At 39.7% G+C, this 23780-nt stretch overlaps 1 protein-coding gene across 7 annotated transcripts in view; it reads left to right on the forward strand.

Moving 5' to 3' along the window:
* HORMAD2 (HORMA domain containing 2) overlaps positions 1-23780 on the forward strand; it is a 51738-nt gene that overhangs the window by 23300 nt on the left and 4658 nt on the right. For 6 of the 7 annotated variants that reach the window (XM_059676882.1, XM_059676884.1, XM_059676885.1 and 3 more), the window contains one exon: positions 62-315. In XM_059676882.1, coding sequence (XP_059532865.1) covers positions 62-315 — 254 coding nt within the window. Of the gene's footprint in view, positions 1-61; positions 316-11900; positions 12659-23780 lie in introns of those variants that run through there. The other variant, XM_059676887.1, reaches the window with a different exon arrangement.

Here is a 23780-nt window from a genome sequence, read left to right on the forward strand (position 1 = left end):
ATGAAAGATGAACCTGGTTTGTTCTGTTGAAACTCAGTTTTCTTCACTCTCCATTTTGCAGTGACCCCCGATTATTACCAGCCCCCTGGTTTTAAACATGGGGTGAACTCACACATCCTGCTGTTTGAGGGGGAGCCTGTAAACCTGCAAGTGGGAGTGGTCTCGACTGGCTTTCACAGCATGAAGCTAAAAGTCATCACGGAAGCCACCAGAGTGTCCGATTTGGAGGATAATCTCTTCCAGGAGAACAGCGTCACCGAGATGGCCCATCAGGGTCTGGACGGCGATGAGGAAGAAGAGGGAAGCAACAACCAAGTAAGGCAAAGCTTTAGGGAGCCTCCATGCTTCAGCGAAACAGCTGACACAGTTACTATGCAGGTCAGATCACAGTAGCAGGGTCTAATGGAGTGCGCCAGGTATAAACACAGAAACAGTAACAGGGTCTAATGGCGCGCGCCGGGTATAAAAGCTGGGTAGTTTTGTCACAGTTTTTATACCTGGCACATCCATTAGACCCTAACCTTAAGGAGTGTTTATTCTAAAAAAAAAAAAAAAAAAAAGTACTGTCTTCAAGAAGGAAATATACTTGGTTATATAAAATTGTCCACAACTAGGAGGAGAAAAAGACTTTCCAATATACTTCTTTTATAAAAGATACCCATGAACTTAGAAAATTTTGGATTTTCTATCTTTCATTTATAAATAATAAACATATTCAAAAAGAGTCCAGAGGCTTTGCTAGAAGTAAATGACAGAGGTTTTTTTAGGGGTCTTAGAATTTGCAAACTGAAAACAAAGCTAGGCAGAAACTCAGAAGTGTTCCAGAGAGAATCATCGATCCATTGCCTCCTGCACGCCCCCTACTGGAGATCTAGCCCACAACCTGGGCATGTACCCTGACCAGGAATCAAACCATGACCTCCTGGTTCATGGCTCAGCCACTGAGCCACACCAGTCAGGCCCTTAACATTTTTTAATCTAAGTATAATATACATACAGAAAATACATCATCATGATATAGCTCAATAAATATTAACAAAATGAACATCAGGGCTGATGTAAAGGTGAGGCAAACAACGTGAGAGGGAGTGTCTCCTTCCATTTTGCTCCCTAGGTATCCTGTTTGCCTCACCTTTGCCACAACCCTATGGAGTAAACTTGTTAAATCAGCACCTAGATTAAGAAACAAAATACCAGTAGCCCCCCAGAAAACCCAGTCTTATTTTGTAGTCACTGTTCCACTCAACAAAAATATCTCTATCCTGACTTCTTTTTTGTTGTTGTTGTTAATCATCACCCAAGGATATTTTTCCATTGATTTTTGGTGAAAGGGAGAGGGAGAAGGAGAGAGAGAAACATCAATATGAGAGAGACATGTTGATTGAGTGCCTCCCCAGCATACCCCAACCAGGTCCAGGGATTAAGCCTGCAACTGAGGCATGTGCCCTTGGCCAGAATTGAACCCAAGACCCTTCAGTCCATGGTCCAACGCTCTATCCACTGAACCAAAGCAGCTAGGGCTATCCTGACTTCTATTAGCATAGATTACTTTCTCTTGTTTTTATTTTACAGATGTAGAATCATAGAGTATGAACCACTCAACATTATGTTGTGATATTTATCCACATTTCTGCATATTGTTATAGGGCCTTCTCACTTTCCATCTAGTTGATGGGCATTTGTGTAATTTCCTATTTTTTACTATCTATATTCTATATAAAAGCCTAAGCAACCATGCAATTGGTAGCTATGATGCGCATTGACCACCAGGGGGCAGACGCTCTGCCTAGTAGGTTAACTTACTGCTGGAGTCTGGCCGATCTGGGTGACACTGGTCGGACACGCCCTGGAGCCCTCCCACGATCTCTCCCTGGCCCCGATTGTGCACTGGTGGGGTGTCTCAGCCTGGCTTGTGCCCTCTCACAATCCGGGACCTCTTGGGGGATGTCCACAGGCCAGGCCGAGGGACCCCACTAGTACATGAATCTATGCACTGGGCCTCTAGTTAGGAATAGTACTTCTGAACATTCTGCACAGGTTTTTTAGTGAAATATGTACACATTTCTGGTAGGAATATAATTGCTAGGAGTAGAATTTCTGGGTCAAAGGACATGTGTACATTTAGCCTTTAATAGGTACTACAAAACAATTTCCAAAGTGGTTGTGCCATTCACACTTCCATCAGCAATATATGAGAGTTGTGGTTGCTCTACATCCTCACCAACCCTTGGCATTTTCCATCTTTTTAATTTTAACCATTCTGGTGGGTGTGTAGTAGTATGTCATTGTGGTTTGAATGTGCATTTCCCTGCTGACTAATGAATTGAGCACCCTTTCATATGTTTATTGGCCATACTGGATATCTTTTTTTTGTGAAGTGTCTTTTCAGGGTTTGTCATTTTTTTTCTGTTGAGTTCTATTGGGTTGTGTTGCATTCTTATTGATTTTTAGGAGGTCTGCTTATACATATCTATATATATATGAAAGCCTAATATGCTAAGTGTCAGACCGTTCTACTGTTTGACTGGTCGCTATGATGTGAACTGACCACCAGGGGGCAGATGCTCTGACTGGTAGGTTAACTTGCTGCTGGGGTCTGGCCTATCGGAACTGGGCCGGACACGCCCTAGAGCCAACCTCCCGTGGTCCCTCCCCAGCCTCTAAAATATTTCTTCTAATTAATTTTCTTTCAACATGCACAAATCCATGCACCGGGCCTCTAATATATATATTTTCTACATATAGGTCCTTTGTCAAATGCATGTATTATAAATACCTCTTTAGTATTTCTTATAAGGCAGGCATTGAATTAATAAATTCTTTCAGGTTTTGTTAATTTGGAAATGTTTTTATTTTATCTTTGTTTTTTAAAGATAGCTTTGCTCTCCCTGGCCAGTTTGGCTCAGTGGATAGAGTGTTAGCCTTTAGACTGAAGGGTCCCGGGTTCAGTTCTGATCAAGGACACCTGTCTTGGTTGCAAGCTCCATCCCTGGTCAGAGTGCATTTGAGAGGCAACCAATTGATATGTCTCTCACATTGTTGTTTCTCTGTCTCTCCACTTCTACTCTCTTCTAAAAGTCAATGAAAAAAAATCCTCAGGTGAGGATTAACAACAGTAATTGAAGATAGATTTGCTTGATACAGGATTCTTATTTGACAGTTTTTCCTTGAACACTTTGAATATGTTATCCTACTGCCTAATTGGTCTCCATTGTACCTGCTGAGAAGTCAGTCTTAGAGGGTTCCCTTGTAAGTGACGAGTTGTTTTCTCTTGTTGCTTTTAAGATTTTCATGTTGTCTTTGGCTTTTAGCATTTTTACTATGGTGTGTCTGTGTGTGGATCTCTTTGTATTTATCTTACTTGTAGTTCATTGAGCTTCCTGCATGTAAAGGTTAATGTTTTCAATAAATTTGTATGGTTTTAGTCATTGTTTATTTAAATATTTCTTTCTCACCTTTCTCTCCTTCTGGTTCTTCCATTATGTGTGTGTTGGTGTGTTCCCCATTTCTTTGAGGGTCTTGTCATTTTTCTTCATTCTCTTTCTCTCTGGTTTTTGGATTGCATAATCTCTATTAATCTGTCTTCAAATTTGCTAATCTTTCTCCTGCCAATTCAAATCCACTGCTGAAGCTCTCTAATAAAATTTTCAGTTTTGCACCTTTAGTTCCAGAATTTCCACTTGGTACTTTTTATAATTTGCATCTCTTTATTGGATGTGACATTGTTGTCATACCTTCCTTTGTTTATTTAAAGATGATTTTCCTTAAATCTTTGGTCATGTATATGATGTATACTTTGAAGCCTTTGTGTGTTAAATTTGATATCTGGTTGCTCTCACAGGCATTATGTGTTACCTGCTTATTTTTATAGTGTATGGGTCATACCTTCCTATTTCTTTGCATGTCTTATAATATTTTGTTGCAAACTTGACATTTTAGATCATATAGCAACTATGGTAATGGTTCTTTTTTCACCTCTCGGACTTGTTATTGTTAATATTTCTTTGTTTATTTGTTTAGTGAGTGGCTGATTATTTTAGTGAAATATACTTTTCCCCTGTAGTATTAAGCCTCTGAAGTTGCTACTCAGGTAGTGCAGCCTTGGTTATGCCCACAGTCATCTTGGGATGATGATGATTTAATCAGGGCTTTCTTTGACTGTCTCTTTCCATGACCACACCCAGCTGTTAAATTAAACTAATTGCTGGTGATTATTTTCAACAGTGTTCCAGGCATAAATTTCTCTAGAGACTAGTCCAATCAAATTTGTGCTCCTTGAAGGGATGGTTCCTTAGGTTAGTGTTTGAGATTTCTTCTGTCCTCATGTGGGCTCCTCCCAGCCGCTTCTATTCCTGATTATCTCTCGCAACTAGCCAAGTTATAGTTTAGCCTATATTTCCAATGACCTCTCAAATTTTTCAACACAACCTCCATTGTATTTGAGAGTGCCCTTTGCCTTGAATTTCTTTCATGCTCTGTTGCAAATAAATCACTTTCCTAGAGAAACGTTTAGGAGTGACCTCTTTGATGTCCCACTTCTACCCCCTGGTAAAATCTCTAAGCTATAGCCCCAGAGCTGGGGGTGGGGACAATGGCAAGCATCTCTCAGAGTAAAATTTCTGATTTAGGAACTGAGTATTAGCTAAAGAGGAACATTAGCTTCAGGTCTTCTCTGCTTGATTCTCCCAGCATGGAACCACTGTCTTATAAACCAGGGAAAGAGTGGTTGGTGCCTTCGCACTCTCAGAAGTACTGCACCCAAAGTAGAGCATTAGTCTCATCTTGGGGGCTGGGTGGAAGATGGAAACCCATAATTCCTGGCCACACTGACAGAGAATTTATCCTCAGCAACACATAGCTAGGGCCAGGATGAGAAATGCTGACGTCTGTCCCTCTCATAAATAGAGCCTTCTTAATGTGAGTTGGGGGAGAGGGAGCTGGGAGTTCTTGGCTACACCAGTCTGGAGTTGAGTGGAGTGGAATCTCACTGAGCCAGGAGAATGGAGGGAGTGATTTTGGTTCAAATACTACAGATTTTTGTTGTTCTTGCCAAATTTTTGTAATTTTTTTTTTCTTTTAGAGTTTTCTTCTTTTGCTGTATGTCCTTGGGACCATTTCAGAGACTTTACGTTTTTTAAAATAGTTTTCACCAGTTTTTTTTCTGGGAAACAGGTCTATGAAACTCCTTAGACTGATGTGCTGTAAGTTTATCTTTTATACAACATCCTTGCAAAGCAAACTATAGGGAAAGAAAATAGATCAGTAGGTTTCAGGGCTGAGTGTGAGGTTTGACTACAAAGGGGCATAGTGGAGTTTTGGGGGTTGATGAAACGTGTGTGTGTGTGTGTGTGTGTGTGTGTACACTTGTCAGAACTGTATACTAAAATATTATTTTTTTTACTGTGAGTTATACTTAAGCAAAACAAATGTGATAAAACTGTGCTCAAGGATTTAAATAAAAACATGAAAGAATATAATAATGAGATAAATGGAAAGCGTTAAAAATTGGGGGGGTGGAGGCAAATACACTATAGAGCTTAACATACTTAACATATCTGAAATTTTCAAGTATTATTAGATGGGATTAACAGCAGATTAGAGGCTATAAAAAATAGATCACTGAACTTGTAGAGCAATAGAAAATATCCAAATTGAACTATCAATCATTTTGACATTATTACCCTAATAAAACAATCCAAAAACTACAGGATACCTATTCTTTTCTTTTTTTTTTTTTCTTTTTTTTTTTTTCTAATAATTTTTTTCAGGTCATGGTTATTTTATTTTATTTTTTTCTGGTATTATTTTTTTTTAATTAAATCTTTATTGTTCAGATTATTACATTTGTTCCTCTTTTTTTCCCCCCCCATAACTCCCCTCCTCCCAGTTCCCGCCCCACCCTCCACCCTCACTCCCCACCCACTGTCCTCATCCATAGGTGCACGATTTTTGTCCAGTCTCTTCCCACATCTCCCACACCCCTTTCCCCCCCAAGAATAGTCAGTCCATTCCCTTTCTATGTCCCTGATTCTATTATAATCAACAGTTCATTCTGTTCATCAGATTATTAATTCACTTGATTCTTAGATTCACTTGTTGATAGATGCATATTTGTTGTTCATAATGTGTATCTTTACCTTTTTCTTCCTCTTCCTCTTCTTAAAGGATACCTTTCAGCATTTCATATAATCCTGGTTTGGTGGTGATGAACTCCTTTAGCTTTTCCTTATCTGTGAAGCTCTTTATCTGACCTTCAATTCTGAATGATAGCTTTGCTGGATAAAGTAATCTTGGTTGTAGGTTCTTGGTATTCAGCACTTTGAATATTTCTTGCCACTCCCTTCTGGCCTGCAAAGTTTCTGTTGAGAAATCAGCTGACAGTCGTATGGGTATTCCCTTGTAGGTAACTGAGTTTCTTTCTCTTGCTGTTTTTAAGATTCTCTCTTTATCTTTTGCTCTTGGCATTTTAATTATGATGTGTCTTGGTGTGGTCCTCTTTGGATTCCTTTTGTTTGGGGTTCTCCGCGCTTCTTGGACCTGTAAGTCCATTTCTTTCACCAGGTGGGGGAAGTTTTCTGTCATTATTTCTTCAAATAGGTTTTCAATATCTTGGTCTCTCTCATCTTCTGGCACCCCTATAATTCTGATGTTGGTGCGCTTGAAGCTGTCCCAGAGGCTCCTTACACTATCCTCGCATTTTTGGATTCTTTTTTCATTTTGCTTTTCCGGTTGGATGTTTTTTGCTTCCTCGCATTTCAAATCATTGACTTGATTCTTGCGCTCCTCTGGTCTGCTGTCGGGCGTCTGTATAATATTCGTTATTTCAGTCCGTGTATGCTTAATTTCTCGTTGGTTCCCCAATATAAGATCGAGGGTCTTATTAGTTTTCGTGTAGATCTCATTAAGTTTATCGACAGCTTCTAAACAGTTCTTGAGGGACCTTAAAAGTGTGGTTCTGAACTCTATTTCTTCCATTGACAATTTTGTCCTGTTTCTTTGTCTCCGCATTTTGTTATGCTTCCTTGGTGTGATACCTATTCTTTTCAAGTGTTTGTAGAACACTCATCAAGTTAGACCATATTCTGGGCCATAAAATAAGTTTCATTAATCTGAAACCAAAAGGAGAATATTAAGAATACCAATAAAACTGGTCAACCTCTAGCTAGACTGGTTGAGAAATTGAGAGAGAAGACACAATTGCCAGTATCAGGCATGGGAAACAGGCTATTGCCACCAATTCCACAGACATTAAGAACAGAATAAAGGACTGTTGTGAAAACTGTATTCTGATAAGTTTGACAACTTAGTTGAAATGGACACTTTCCTTGAAAGACAAAAATTAGCAAACTGACATTTGTAGAAATAAACTTAATAATCCTATATTGGTTCAAGGAATTGAATTGATAACAAACCCTTCACATAAAGGAAGCTCCAGGAAAGATGGTTTCACTGGTGAATTTTATCAAACAAGGAAGAAGTAAGGCTAATATTAAACGAACTCTTTAAGAATATAGAAGAGAAGACTTCACAGCTCATTTTATGAGACCAGCATTATCCTGATACTAAAGCGAGACAAAAACATTATAAGAAAAGAAAACTATGGACCAACCAATATCCCTAATAACTGTAACTGCAAATGTCCTTAATAAAATATTAGCAAATCAGTCTATGGAAAGGATAATACATGACTAGATGGGGGTTATTGCAGGCATACAAGTTGGTTTTAGATGTAAAAATCAATCAGTGTAACTCACCATATTGCCAGAATAAAGGAGGAAAAACACACGATTACCTTTAAAGATGCAGAAAAAGTATTTGACAAAATTCAACATCCATTTGTAATTTTAAAAAAGAGACTTCTAGAAAACAAGGAGTAGAAGTTCCTCAACATTATAAAAGATATTTACAAAGAACCTGAAGGGAGCATCATACTTAATGGTGAAAGACTAAACACTTATGGCTAAACAGGATATCAATTCTTACCACTTTGATTCAACATTATGCTAGAGGTCCTGGCCAGTGAATTAAGGTAAGAATAAGAAACATAAGGCATACAGATTGGAAAGAAAGATGTAAAACTGAATTTCTTTTGAATTGAAATGATTGTGTTATAGAAAATTCTAAGAATCTACAAGAAAGATGCTACCAGGATTAATACATAAACTTAACAAGTTCTGGGATACAGGATCAATATGTAAAAACCTATTGTATGAACAACTGGAAAATGAAATTTAAGACTGTTAGTGTCATTAGTCATCAGGGAAATGCAAATTAAAACCAAAGTGAGTTACACATTTACTAGAATGACTAAAAATTAATATGACAATACCAGGAATGTTGTCAAGGATGTAAAGCTTTTGAAATTTTTAAACATTGCTAGTTGGTGTGTAAAATGGTACAACCAGTTTTGGAGGACATTTTATGAGTTTCCTAGCAAGTTTAACATACACTTACCATATGGTACAGCACTTTCTAAGTTATTTACCCAAGAGATATGAAAACATGTAATCACAAAAAGACATATACACAAACGTTCACAGCAGTTTTATTCATAATAGTTCCAAACTGGAAACAAGCCAATTGTGGTATCTTTGTGCAATGAATAATTATCTATAATAATAAAAGCATAATATGCTAATTAGACCAGACGTCCGTCTGGATGACCTTCCAGACGAAGCTGGGCTGCACGGGAAGCCAGTGCCAGCAGCCCGGGGAAGGACGGCCTACCCTTGCACAAATTTCGTGCATTGGGCCTCTAGTTAGCATTAAAAAGGAACAACCAATACATGCAAAACTGAATGAATCTTTAAAAGTCGGAAAAAAAGACAAGAGCACAGCTGTATGATTTCATTTACATGAAAACCTAGAAGCAAAAATAATCGAAAATGATAGGAAACAAATTGGTGTTTGGATGGGGTAGGGATTAGATGGGGATTTACTGCAAAGAGACATAAGGAAACTTTGGGGTGGTGAAATGTTGTCTATCTTGATTGTGGTGGTTACAAGTATATACAGGGTGTCCCCAAAAATGTGTACACATGTTAATAGCTGATAGATCTTACATTTTGAAAATGAAATGTATTTTAATAAACACTGCCTTTATAATTATTCAAAATATATATACATTTTGGAGGGCACCCTGTCTATATTTATGAAAGCTTATAGAAATGTACACTTCAAATAGATGGAATAGTATGTAAAGTTTGCCTCATTACAGTTGCATTTCAAAAAGCAGTGACTCACAATGTTAATTATTAAAGCCCTATGCCTAATTGTCCCAAATTGTCACTCAGTGAAGGATTGGTTGAGTAAATTTTGGCAGAACAATAAAATGAAGCACTATGGAGCCATTAAGAATATATTAGAGATTCCTGGCTGGTGTAGTTCAGTTGGTTGAGCATCGTCTCGTGCACAAAAGGGTCACCAGTTTGATTCCTGGCCAGAGCACATACCCAGGGTGTAGGTGTGACCTCCGGTCAGGTGTGTGCAGGAGACAACCACTGTTTTTCTCTCGCATTGATGTTTCTCTCTCCCTTCCTCTCAAATCAATAATAAATATTTTTGTAAAAAAGATTAGAGAAATAAAGTTAGTGATATTGAGAAAATATCTGTACTTATTTGGTAAATGAGGATAAAATAAAATAAGCCACTTATTAGCCTCCCAGTTTCTAAATTGGGTTATGTCAATAACTCGTGCTTATATTTTTATAACTCTATAATTCCGTATAGAGCTGTGTTGTGTAGTAAGCCATAAGCGATTTTCCTTTTTTTTAAAAAAAAAAAAATATATTTTATTGATTTTTTTACAGAGAGGAAGGGAGAGAGATAGAGAGTTAGAAACATCGATGAGAGAGAAACATCGATCAGCTGCCTCCTGCACATCTCCTACTGGGGATGTGCCCGCAACCCAGGTACATGCCCTTGACCGGAATCGAACCTGGGACCCCTCAGTCCGCAGGCCGACGCTCTATCCACTGAGCCAAACCGGTTTCGGCTGATTTTCCTTTCTTGCATAAGTTTTTGCTTTCCCTGTGGTTAATAATTGTTTTCATTTTCTTAGTTTTCTCTATACTTACTCCTAATTCAACTTCAAATATTCTGCTGACTATCTAGACTTGAACTGTCCAAAATGGTATTCACTAACTACATGTGGTTGTTAAAATTTAAATTAATTTTAATTAGATAGGATTATAAGTTTAGTTTCTCGGTCACACCAGCCACTTTTCAAGTGCTTTGACTAGTGAGTGCTGTGTTGGACAGTGCAGATACAGAACATGTCTATCTTCACAGGGAGTTCTACCAGACAGTGCTGGTCTAAATCTTCTCTGAGATACTCAGAAGCAATCATTTCATCCTCAATGAGAAATTTCTCCTGGAGCTTTCCACTTTTGACTAAATCTGCGTGATTGCTCTCTCTGCCTGGTGCCTGCCTCTTATCCCAGAATCTCCCTTCACCAATTTCCAGGGAAATCTTTGCCTCTCCTTGTGTTAGATCTCCTATTTCCTATTCTTGGTTTGCGCTCTCGTTTCCATGTGACCCTCTGGTAACTTCCTTAGAGAGGATCTTTCCTTTGGAAGATCTTTCCATTCTCAGGGCTTCAAGCATCACATGTGTGGTGTTCACTCCCAACTGTCATATCTTCAGCCCTGACCATGCCCCAGAGCTGCATTTCTGTATCCTTAACCTTCTGTTGGGCATTTCCACTTTGATGACTCACTACTGTGTCAAGTCCAGCATGCTCACCTTTTTGTTAGCCATCGCCCTCCACCTTTCACACCCAGAACAAGTTTCTCTACCCAGTTTCCCTGCCTTTCAGCATCACCTTTATCCTTTCAGAATCCTGCTATCACTCTCCTTATTTAGTCAGGCATCAAAATTCCACCAAGCCTTCCCTTCCCAGCCTGTTCTTTCTGCCAAAACTCAAGTCCAGGCCTTCATCCTCTCACACTTGAATTGTTGCCACAGCCTCCAGGCTCTCCCACAACCTCCTGCCCTATCCCGCATACCACTGCCAGTCTAATCGTCTTTAATATAACTTTCATCATATCACTTCCCGAATTAAAGTATCTCATGACTCCTACTTCCTACTGCATCAAGTCTAAACACCTCTCACTGACTTTCAGGCTGCTCATGATCTGGCTCCATGTTACCTGTCTTATTTCCCACTATTGCCCAACATGCTCCCCTTCCTGGTTACGTCAGTTCTTTTACTGTCACGAGAACAAGCCAAGTGAATTTCTGCCCTGCATCTTCACAAACATACTTCACCTGCCCGGAATGCCTTTCCTCCTGCCATTGATGCCAATCACATTTGTCTTGCAAGAGAAATGCCTATATTTGCTGCGTCTACTTTCCTGCTTTCTGTTCTCCTGAACCTACTTTAATCAGGTGTTCATCCACACCACTCCACTGTCTAATACCTAATTCCAGTATTTTCCTATCAGTAGTCACTCCCTCAGTCTTTGCAATCTCAGTAAATGACACCATCATTTCCCCACCTCCTGGGACTAAACCCTCAGAGCCACCCTGCGTTCTTCTTCCTTGTAACCCTCCTCCAGTCCACCAGCAAGTCCGGTGAGCTCCCCTTGGAAAGTAGATTTCAAATCTGACCACTTATGACTATCTCGTTGCTACCCCTTTAGCCTAAGTCAGCACTACAGCCACAATGGTCTCCCTCTTTTCATGTTGCCCTCACAGTTTACTTGACATAAAGCACTGAGTCATCTTTTCAAGATATGAATCTGTTCATGTCTACTTTACTTTCCATGGCTTCAGTTTCTACAACAGTGGCTGTAGAATATGTATTATAATAACAGGAAAAAAATAAGAAGTGGTACCATCTTTTAAAAAATAATATTTCTGTTTAAACTTATTTTTATTTTAAAACACTAACTTACAGCTGCGAGGACAGCACAAATGATGTACTTTTCTGAACCAGTTGCTTCGCCACTCCAGAACACTGCAGTCTGAGATGCCCAAAGCATGGGCCTTCTCCTACGTAATAGCATACAGCCATGGAAGCCAGGGAACTAATTTTGATACATTGCTGCCATCTAACCCTCAGATTCCACCCAAGGTTTCCCAATTGTCCCAGTCACGTCCATTCCAGCAGAATGATCCGGGTTAGAGCATCTGTTGCATTTACTTGTTAAATGTCTTTAGCCTCCTTTAGTTTGGAATAGTTCCTCAGTCTTTCTTTGACTTTCATGACCTTGACGTGTATTTATAGAATGGCCAGTTATTTTGTAGAAGGTCCTTCAATTTGGGCTTGTCTGGTGTTTCCTCATGATTAAATTCAGGGTTTGCATTTTTCAAGAACACCACCGAAGTGGTGCCGAGTACAGGCTCATCGCCTGTCAGGTGACACATGATTTTGAACTGTCCGTTCCTGGTGATATTTATCTTGTTCACTTGATTAAGGTGGTTTCTGTGAGGCTTCTCTACTATAAAGGTACTTTCTTCCCCTTTGTAATAAGTAGTTTGTAGGAAAGTACTTTGAAACTATGTAAATTAGCCTGTTCCTTATTAAATTTCCTATTTATTCATTACTTAGTTATGGGTGCCTATTTTATGCATTACTAATATTTGTTTTGATGCTCTCACTCTCTCAGAAATTTGCTAGTGGGAGACCCTTCAGGCTGTGTGTGGTTTTTTTTTTTGTTTGTTTTTGTTTTTTGGCATGTCCCACTTTCCTACACTTTGGCACAACAAGTTTGACACAACTTTCCCCGTCCCAGTTCTGGAGTCAGCCATTGCTCCGAGGCCCCCTGGTTTGTCAGTGGTTCCTTTTAGTCGCCTTGATGTGGACTCCGGCAGTGGAGAGAGCTAGAGAATATATGTATAAGCATACACACACACACCCACACACACATCGGTATTTATGTCTCTATAGAATAGAATTCACACCTATATTGACAATTCTGAGTCACTTCCATACAAATTATTCTAGTTTTCTCACTGTCCATATTTGTAATTTCTCCATCCGTGAGGAACCTGGCTCCCATTATACGTAGCATATTTACTTCCTTTATCAGTCCCCTCAAGTGTAACCAAACTCCCACCCTTGCCACCTTCCCCACACACGTGTAGGAGTCCACCTCAGCCCTCTCGGGCTCTGACTCTCCCTCCCTGGACCTCTTCCCTCTCACACCTACTGTGGGTCAGTGCTTACGAGGCCCTCCTCACTGCCTTCCGTCCTGATTCTTCACGCCAGGCCTGTCCTCTACATGGACGCCCTTCTCCCTGCTCAGGCTCTGACACCCCTCCATGTGGATGCCTGCCTTGCTCTGCCACACCTCACTCTGGCTTTGGGACTAAGCTGTTCATCAGGGATAGGAAGAGGAAGGACGAAGGTCAATATTTTATTTAGCAAAGACTTCCTAGTTAGTGTAGATTTGGCATCAAGTCGAGAAGGCTGTAACATTTCTGCTCCTTTCCCTTAAAAAAGCACATTAGTCAGTCTGAAATAGCATTGTAATCCATGAACAAGAAGCCAAATCAGATCTGAAAGAACCCAACCTAGATCAATGTAGAAACAAAACATCCAGATAAAAGATTCCTCACATTTTTTTTCTATCTGTTGTTCAAATATTTTGGTATTTAGACACAGCCTCAGAATCACTATTAAGTGCTAATGATTATAAGTTTATGAACCTTACATTTTGAATATGGTGGTTTCTGATGCCTGAGACCCTTGGATCAAAATTAATTATATCTTTTAAAACTGAGAAATGCAAATATTTTGTCATAAAAGCATTCATGTCATTTAGTTATACCACAGGATTTTGCAAGGCAGTGTCTACACTGAATTAATTGTTCTTTGAAACTTTAGAACTAAAACCTCTGCAAGATCGCCCTTGATAAGCATTTCACAGATTGAAGCACTGATGAGCAATCAGGATGTTGCCATCAAAGAGACAGCTCCTGGAGACTACAACTTTCCCAGGACAAAAATACCCGTTTGCCTCCAAATCCTTTAAAGATATAAACTAACCATTCCAAGAAGTAGCTTTCTCCTTCCTACCCTTACTTCAAATTTTCTTTGAGAAAAGGCAAATTTAGTCTTTCTTCTAATCAAGATGTGATATGGCTGGACTTCTGTTTAATGCTAAGCCAAAACATTCCCAAACTCCCACTGCATTCCTGGGAAGCCCTGAATGCTATTGAAGTGCTATGTCTCATTCCTTTAGGGAGTCGAGCACTCTCTGTCTGTACCCTCGTGGAGACCTGGAAATGGAACACAGCCTCCATGACTGCTCCAGCCAGGTGGGTCAGATTAGCTGTACAGTCCACTTGCGAGGCAGCGAACAACACTCCTTTGTGGGAATTCGAGCACGCTGTACAAAGCTGCTGATGACCTCATGGGCCAAAGAAAGCGGGTCTCACATTGTGGACTAAGCCTAAATATTAATACTACTTTATATTTATGTAGTGTCTTTTTTCCAAGGAGCTCCAACCTCCACAGACATGATGTCATTAATCCTCAAAGCATTGCTGTTTGGTACATGGCAAATATTCCCCCCTCCCTTTTTTTACTGTGATGGAAACTTGAAAGTCAGTGATGGAACCCAGCCCCCTTGTTCTCAGTCTTTACACTATACCATGAAAAAAAGCCCCGATGAATAAGTTTTCAGGCTTATTCATTGCTTCTTGGGTGGGATTTGAGAGGATGTCTCAGTTTGTATGCATTTCAATTTTCAGTGTCTCTAGGTTCCACACTCTTTTGCTTCTTCATTTTAAGTTAAGCATTTTCAAGCATATGTAGTTCATCTTCTGCGGTTGCATTTATAGCAACACTAGAAATTTGTAGCTAATATTTGAAGTTAAAGATTTCTGTTTCTGAATATGTAATCTCACTTGTCACTCAGAGATCACTTATACTTTTTTTAAATCCTCACCCAAGGATGTGTTTTTATTGATTTTAGAGAGAGGAAGGGAGAGAGAAGGAGAAAGAGAAACATTGGTGTGAGAGAGAAACCGATCGGTTGCCTCCCATACGTGCCCTAACTGGGATCAAACCCACAACCCAGGCATGTGCCCTGATGGGGAATCGAGCCCACAACCTTTTGGTGTACAAGATGATGCTCCAGCCAACGGAGTCACCCAGCCAAGGCTGCATTATACTTCTTATAACCCAAGATGAATTAGATTGTAAAATTCCCATACCAGCTCAGAGCACATTTCATTTACTAGTAGAGCAGCCACATATTCAGTTTGTATTGGGTGATAACATGTACCATATATTGTGCCAAACATTTTCAAATATATTACCTTATTTTACATAAGTAATATTTCATGAGAACCACTTAGAGCAGCGGTTCTCAACCTGTGGGTCGCGACCCCTTTGGGGGTCGAACGACCCTTTCACAGGGGTCGCCTAAGACCATCGGAAAACACGTATATAATTACATATTGTTTTTGTGATTAATCACTATGCCTTAATTATGTTCAATTTGTAACAATGAAAATACATCCTGCATATCAGATATTTCCATGACGATTCATAACAGTAGCAAAATTACAGTTATGAAGTAGCAACGAAAATAATTTATGGTTGGGGGTCACCACAACATGAGGAACTGTATTAAAGGGTCGCGGCATTAGGAAGGTTGAGAACCGCTGACTTAGATTAAGTCTCATGTGTAGGACAAGGAGGAAAAAAAGACACTAATAGAAATATGGCCTCAGCTGTTATAATCCAAAAAAAAAAAAAAAAGAGCTCAATTAATTTTAATTCCCTTAATGGAAATCCCCAGTGTAAATATTTCCATAAAAAGGGAAATGTGGGTAAATTCGAAAACCACCCGGAATGAGCTCAATACCGCCCCCCCCCCCCCCCACACACACACACACAACTTAAGATTCCTGTAGACTCAACTATTCATTCAAAGTGGAGAAGAGAACAAACACAGCCATATCTCCTGATGACAAATATTTCTTGATTTCACTTGGTTAGACACTTCCTAATCAGGAATAGTAGAACCAGGAGTTACAAACCACAGTGGCCTAATTTTAAACACTCACAAAATCAGTTTCATGTCTCATTTTTAGATTCTTTTATTCCTACTGTATTGCTGAATGAGATAATGGCGGTGAAAAGAGATACTTGGGGGCAGGGGGCGGGGGGGAGATCCGAAAACTCTTCTAAAACAAGGAGAAACTTTCAACTTTTAATCATTAGATTCTGAAAGCCCCGTAAAACGTGCCAGACGCCCTGCAACAGTAATTCCAGTCTACTCTGCTCCCTGGCCCGGCCCAACTTGAAATGGCCCTACATTTCTAAATAAATGGTGTTTAATTTGAAACTGGGCAGCCCCATCCATCATGGAAAATCTTTATAGTTTGGAAAATATGTCCAGTAGGTCATACGTTAGGTATATAATCTAGTCATATTCTGTAGCATAGCTACACTGCAGTTTATATTCAACAACCTTGGGTTTTTAAGAAAATATATTCATAACATTCTAAATGTTTGTTTTCTCTTGTCATAGGAAATACTAGCCAAAAGGAATAGCCAGTATCCCAAGTAAGAGTTTAATGAGGGGAAATTTAGAAAGTGGTAGTAAAAAAAACTGACGTTTGCCTAGCAGCGTTGCCATGTGGGGTTGTATTATTGTCGCCTGCACAATTCAGGGATACCTGAAGCACAGACAACAATGTGAGTGGCGCCCCCTGGAGGTGAGCAATGCCTGGCAGCCCCGATTTTAACCAATTCGGAAGGTTTTTGAAAATGCTCTTATTTTTTCTCTGATTCACAAGTCACCAATTGTGACCTGCAGTAGGACTTGGATTCTTATTCTTACGGGTTTTTTGGGGCTGTGTGTACGCAAAGTTCTTAGTTTTTCCTCTCCATCTTGGTCCCAGAGACTTCCCTGCTGACTGAGGTTAGCACACTGGTCTGGCACACTCCCAGCTCGTGGTTCTCGAGAGCCAGGGAAAACGTGTGCAGTGGAGAAGCCCGTCAGACATGTCCAACCGGCCCTGGGCTTACTCATGAAGTCCCTCCCTGCATCTCCTCTTCCTCTGCATTCCTGCATTCCTGTGTGAAATGCTGCTTAGAGTGTGCTGTTTACACATCTGTGTTCTGACTCCTTGACACACTGCTGCCCATCCCTGCTGTGACACCCTGCTGCGCCCATCGCCACCGCAGCACTTAGCATGGGACCTTGAACCTCTCTTTCCTGACCCTCCTCCTTTACCTTCCACGCCTTGATTTTCTCTTATTTCCCTTTGTCCTGAGGAGAGCGCGTGGTCTCTAGATGGGGAGGTAACTGAGGCAATGGGAGAAAGCCCACCTCCATAGGATGAGACCGGGAGTGGCCCCGGCTAGGAGTGTAACTTGGTCAAAACCCTCCACCTCCTCATTCATTCTTACTGTGGCCAGGCCTGCTTCTGCTTTATTTACTTATTTACTTTTTTATTTATTTACAGAGAGTGGGAGGGAGGGGGAGAGACAGAGAGAGAAATATTGATGTGACAGAGACTCATCGATTGGCTGCCTCCTGAGTCAGGGCTGGGGATCGAGCCTGCAACCCTTGGGCTGATGCTCTATCCACTGAGCCGGACTGGCTAGGGCCCTACTTCCGCTGTCGTAAAAACAATTCGAAGAGAATGATACTGTGAATTTTATAGCAGTTTGTTTTTAGTGGTCTAGTTGATTTTAAAATGAAAATGTGTACGACAGTGGTAATAGTGGTTGCTTTCTGTGGGCAGTCGAGTGGCTCTGGGGTTCAGGGGAAATCTCACTGCACCTTTATTTTACCTTTTGAATTTAATTCTATGTGACTATGTAAGTCATTGAAATAAATGGAAAATGGAAGCAGGCAATTAAATAGACATGAACTAAACTGATGCCATAGAAAATTCTGTTAATTAAAGGAATGATTCGACTATATTAAAAGTAAAAGTAGATCAGAAGGAGAGGTATGGCTATTTTCATTTTGTTTTAGAAACAAAATGTTTCCTTGTCTGCTAGAAAAGCAAAATAAAAATTAAGTGCCTGCTCCTCATGTAAAACTTATCCTCACTCTAAGCACCCAGCTACTTCTCTGTAGGGGTTTGTTTTCCTTTTGTCTTTTTCTCTTCAAGTGAACTTAAGGCCAATTTACAGTGAAACTCTGACTGCTGAGTGAATGTGTCTTTGCCGCTCTGCCCCCGCCTGGTACCAAGAGCTCTTCAAGGATGCGAGTCCTCAGTGTCATCTGCTTGGCCCTCTTCCTGCCAGCGAGAGTGGGCAGCTCGGCCCGAGGTTTGGATAGCAGCCTGGCAGGCTCTCCCACCTCAGACGGTCTTGTTTTTTGTATCTTTGATGGGACGATCTCTAGAGTCATTTCTGTACCTACAGTTATATAGTTCCTTTCAACACCTGCTAAGTAATTTATGGAGACTCAGATTCAAGTAAATGACCTACATAGCAAGTCTTTGAGAAGCAGGCTATCACATTTCCAATTCTGAATCTACTATCTGTTCATCTCTTTTTTGAAGAATCAGCAAACCTATGTCAAGTTCAGTACATCCAATAACATCATCATGTCATTGCCTCAGGGTTCCTCCTACATGCCACAAACCAAGGAAAACGTTTTCATTTTTATAATTACTTCAAGTATGTGCTTGAGTATATTTTTATGTGCCTTATATGTCAACTGTTAGCTACCACTGAATTAATAGTTAATTACTTAGGCATTTGAAACTAGGAAAGAAACTGACATTTTTCCATGGGAAAGTATCTAATAATATTTTTAAATATTTTATAATTGTGAAAGGTAAGCCAAATAAGCTTTAAGGTGTTTTTATCTGCATTCATTACCTTTCAGTTTACAAATAAAAATAGTTTCATAATAAAGCTTTCATCACATTGAAATAAAGGAAAATAAAGAGTTGAAGTAATAAGCATGTTGATTATAAACATAACAAGTAATAAAAGACATAATTTTAACAAAATTAATAAGCAAATTAATGTGTAACTTTATATTTTTAATTATGAGAGTTACACATGACTACATTCTCATAGTTATTTTAAAATTACCAATAAATATATTTAATATCTTTGACTTTGTATTTAAAACACAGGCGTGTGCGTGTGCATGCGCGCGCGCACACACACACACGATGTGCTGTCCAATATGATAGCCACTAGCTACATGTGGTTATTAAGAACGTGAAATGTAGCTAATTTGAGTTGAGATTTGCTATAAATATAAAATATACACTGAATTGTGAAGACGTATTAAGAAAAAAAGAATATAAACTATCTCAATAATTTTTATATTGACTGCATATTGAAATGGTAATATTTTTATATTGGATTAAATAAAAATAATTATTAAAATTTAATTTTATTAGTTTCTTTTCCCCTATAAAATATATCTGTAAGAAAATTTAAAATTATATATGTGGCTGGTAATTGTGTCTTACATTCTATTTCTGTTTTTTAAAATATATTTTATTGATTTTTTACAGAGAGGAAGGGAGAGGGATAGAGAGTTAGAAACATTGATGAGAGAGAAACATCAATCAGCTGCCTCCTGCACACTCCCCACTGGGGATGTGCCCGCAACCAAGGCACATGCCCTTGACTGGAATCGAACCTGGGACCTTTGAGTCCGCAGGCTGACGCTCTATTCACTGAGCCAAACTGGTTAGGGCTTTTCTATTTCTATTATATTAATTCAGTGGTAGCTAACAGTTGACATATAAGACACATAAAAATATACTCAAGCACATACTTGAAGTAATTATAAAAATGAAAACGTTTTCCTTGGTTTGTGGCATGTAGGAGGAACCCTGAGGCAAAATTATATATGTGGCTGGTAATTGTGCCTTACATTCTATTTCTATTAGATTTCTATTGAACAGATTGTCCTGTTCAGACTGTACCACCACAGGAAATGTGTTTTACATCTTTTTTATTGTGTGCCGCTTTTATTTTTACCTGTTTAACACTATTAGTTGAAAAGACTTTCGCTTCCCCATTGAGTGTTCTTGACACCCTTGTGGAAATCATCTGACCGTATAACTGAGGGATTATTTCTGGGCTCGCTACTCTACCTATGTCTGTCTTTATGCCGGGACACATGTTTTGATTACTGTAGCTTTGTAGTAAATCAGGAAGAAAGCAGGAAGGGTGAGGCCACCAATTTTGTTCTTTTTCAAGATCGTTTTGGAATTTCAGGGTCCCTTGAGATTTTATATGAATTTTAGAGTGTATTTTTCTATTTATGCAAAAAATGTCATTAGGATTCTAACAGTAATTGTATTGAACCTATAGGTTGCTTTGGATAGTATTGACATATTAAGTCTTTGAATTTAGAAACATAGGTTGTCTTTCCATGATTTTATATCTTGCTAAGAAGGTCTTCTCAATGCTAAAGTTATAATTTTTCTATATTTTCTTCTAATAAGTTTAAATATTTGCTTTTTACATTTGACTCCTTAAACTAGCTGAGATTCCCCCCCGCCCCGCCCCTCAATGTGAGAACATTGTGCTGATAACCACTTGAATTTCTCCCTTTTCCCAGCTAATTTTAATGCCACTTTTATTATAAATTAAAAACCCATAGATACATAGGTTTGTTTTTAGACTGCTGTTCTATTTCACTGATCCATATGTCTACCTCTGTATTACTGCCGTCATGCTTTCATTACTGTAGCTTATATGATAATGTATTATCTGAAAGAGTGACTCTTTCCCCTTCATAGTTCTTTTTCTTTTTCAGTATTTTAAAGAGTTTCCTGTACATTTTCTCTTCTAGGTGACTATTAGAATCAGCTTTAAAGTTTCAACAGACATATGAGTGGAATTTTTATTTGGATTGGATTGACTTGATAAAATAATCTCAGGAAAATCGACATTTTTCTAATAATAAGTCTTTGCACTTTGAGGGGAAGAAAGTACTTCTAGTTTCTGTATTTCTGTTATCACTGTGGTCCCTAGGAAACTTTATTTACTTGGATTTTAACCAGATTGCCTCTGTAAAGCAGTTCTGTCCAACTGAACCGCCTGTGATGATGAGAATGTTCTATCTGTGATGTGTAGTATGTGTTATTGAACACTTGAATTGAACATTCATATGTGCTATTGAACACTTGAAATGTGATTGATGCAACTAAGGAACTGAATTTTAAATTGTATTTAATTTTGATTAATTTAAATGGTCACACATAGCTAATGGCTACCATAATAGAGAGTGCAACTGTCGGGTATATTAATAACTTTGTAACTGAACACTTTTGTAGGTGATAAAAATAGGTAGTAAAAGAATTATCGATAGCTACTCTGTGAGACACTGCATACGGCATTGTAGAGAGTCTAAAGATCATAATATTAAATACAAATAAATTCCTAAAGAATTTAAAACCCAGTCCCAGGTAAAGGACACATTGTTTAAAAGTATTTATGCTTCCAGAAAAACACAATTACAAAAATGTGCTGTGGGGATGAAATAGAGATTGACCTTGAAGGAATGATTCCAAATTTAAAATGAGTAAATAAGGGAGGGTTTTTGTTTTCTGAAATGTGGAGTAAAGAAGCAGGAGAGGAATGAGGTGTGTTTGGGGAATGTAACGATATCAGTTTCCCAGGGCTTCTGTAACAGATGGCCACAAATTTGGGGCTTGAACATCAGAAATTTACTCTCTTACCAGAGGCCAGAAGTGCAGAATCAGTGTCCCTGGGCTGCAGTCAAGATGTAGACAGAGCCGTACTCCCTCTGGAGGCGCTACGAGAGAGAGTTCGTTGCCTCTTCCAGCTTCAGGCAGCTGCTTGCGTTCCTTGGCTGGTGGCTGCACCACCAGGCTCTGACTTGGTGGTCACGTGGAAAAATGGCGCCCCACTTTTCAGCTGTCACAGCCATCCAGGTTGGCTGGAATTTGGGAAACCTGAGGCAGTGGGAATGATAACAGTCATCAGTCACTGAATGACTGGTACGTGTGTGATGTTGTACCAGGCGCTCTATCTGTGCTATTCCATTTACTCATTTAAGAACTCTGTGTAGGCATTAGGGGATGGGAGAGGAATCTAAAGTGACTGTGTCTTTGACCTTTGATGACTGGGAAATGGTGATTAACACAAATTGAAAAGTCAAAGGAAAAATTGGTTACAAAGGGAAAAAGAGAGAAGTTGGCTTTGGCTGTGTTTGGTTTGAGGTCCCTGTAGATTATGCCCAAAAAAGGTCAACCCCAGAGAGAAGCCTGTGAGCCCTACAGAGAGTCCGAGGGCCTCACTTGCAATTTCCTATCTTTGTCTTCCCATTTGGGTTGAAGAGGTACATGAGGAGGAGACTAAATTTGAAATCGGGAGGTGTGAGCTTAAGACTTCCATTTACTAAATGTGTAAAGTGGACAAATTATTTCATTTCTCTGAGGTTCAGTTTCCACATCTGTAAAAGAGGAATAAAACCCCCATCCCTGCCTTTACACTGTTATTGTGAGGACGTTTTTAGCACAGTCTATGGTCTGTTGTAAGCATTCAAATGTTTGTAAAAAGAAGAGCAAATTTTTAAAAATATATTTTTAATGATTTCAGAGAGGAAGGGATAGCTAGAAACATCCATGATGAGAGAGAATCATTGATTGGCTGCCTCCTGCACATCCCACACTGGGGATCGAGCCCACAACTGGGGCATGTGCCCTTGACTGGAATTGAACCCGGGACCCTTCAGTCCGCAGGCCAACGCTCTCTCCACTGAGCCAAACCGGCTAGGGCAAGAGCAAAAATTTTAATATGTCAAACTCAAGTTTTAATTTGAAAGTATTATATCCTAAAGCTCTCTGGATCCTGGCAAGTTAACATTAATTTTAAAAGTTTATTGTTGACTCCCTTTCCTATTGTCCATAATTTTACCACTTAAGTGTCTTAAGCGCCACCCAAGACCAATTCTTAAAACTCCCTCCCGTGGCTTTCTTGATGTGACAACCTGGTCTTTTTCTTTCTCAGTCTCCTCTGCTGGCTCGTCTTCCATCTAATCTCTCTGTTGGCGTTCCTTGGGCTATGTCCTGGCCCCTTTCCCTTCTCACGCTCTCATCTCTCAATAAGCAAGTCTTCCACACCCATGGCATTAATTAGCCTCCCTGTCCTGATGACTCTCAGATTGACATCTCCAGCCCAGGCCTCTCTCCTGAGCACTGCACTTCCACACACAGCTGCCTGTTCTACCTGGTCACCGGGGTTTCACGGGATCCCAAACTCAGCAGGTTCAGAACGCCCACTGTTTTCTACCTGAGGGACCAGGACCTCCATTTATGAGGTTAGCTAAAGCAGAAACTGGAGTCATTATTGACATACCTGCCTCTCCTTTACCATCATCTGCGATTGGCCAGTCTTCTGACACTACCATCTATATACTCACTGCTGACTTTTGTCTGCACTGCCACCCAAGTTATCACCTGACTACGCCAATGGCAAGACTCAGCACCTGCATCCACTTGATGCCTCCAGTACCTCCGCACTGCTGGCAGAGTGCTCTTGGAAGATTCATTAATTCATTCATTGAAAAATATTTATTGAGCCCCTACTATGTGCAATTTGTGACCAAGACAGGCATGTCCCTGATCTCCTATAATTCTACTTAAGAGCAAATGATTGGGCCCAGGCCGGTGTGGTTCAGTGGGTTGGAGCATCGTCCCGTACACTGAAGGTTGCTAGTTTGATTCCTGGTCAAGGCACATACCTTGGTTGTGGGTTTGATCCCCAGTTGGAGCATGTACAGGAGACAACTGATTGATGTTTCTCTCTCTCCCTCTCTCACTCTCTCTCTCTTTAAAGTCAGTGAAACATATCCTC

This window comes from Myotis daubentonii, chromosome 19, assembly GCF_963259705.1.
Source record: "Myotis daubentonii chromosome 19, mMyoDau2.1, whole genome shotgun sequence".
NCBI lineage: Eukaryota > Metazoa > Chordata > Mammalia > Chiroptera > Vespertilionidae > Myotis > Myotis daubentonii.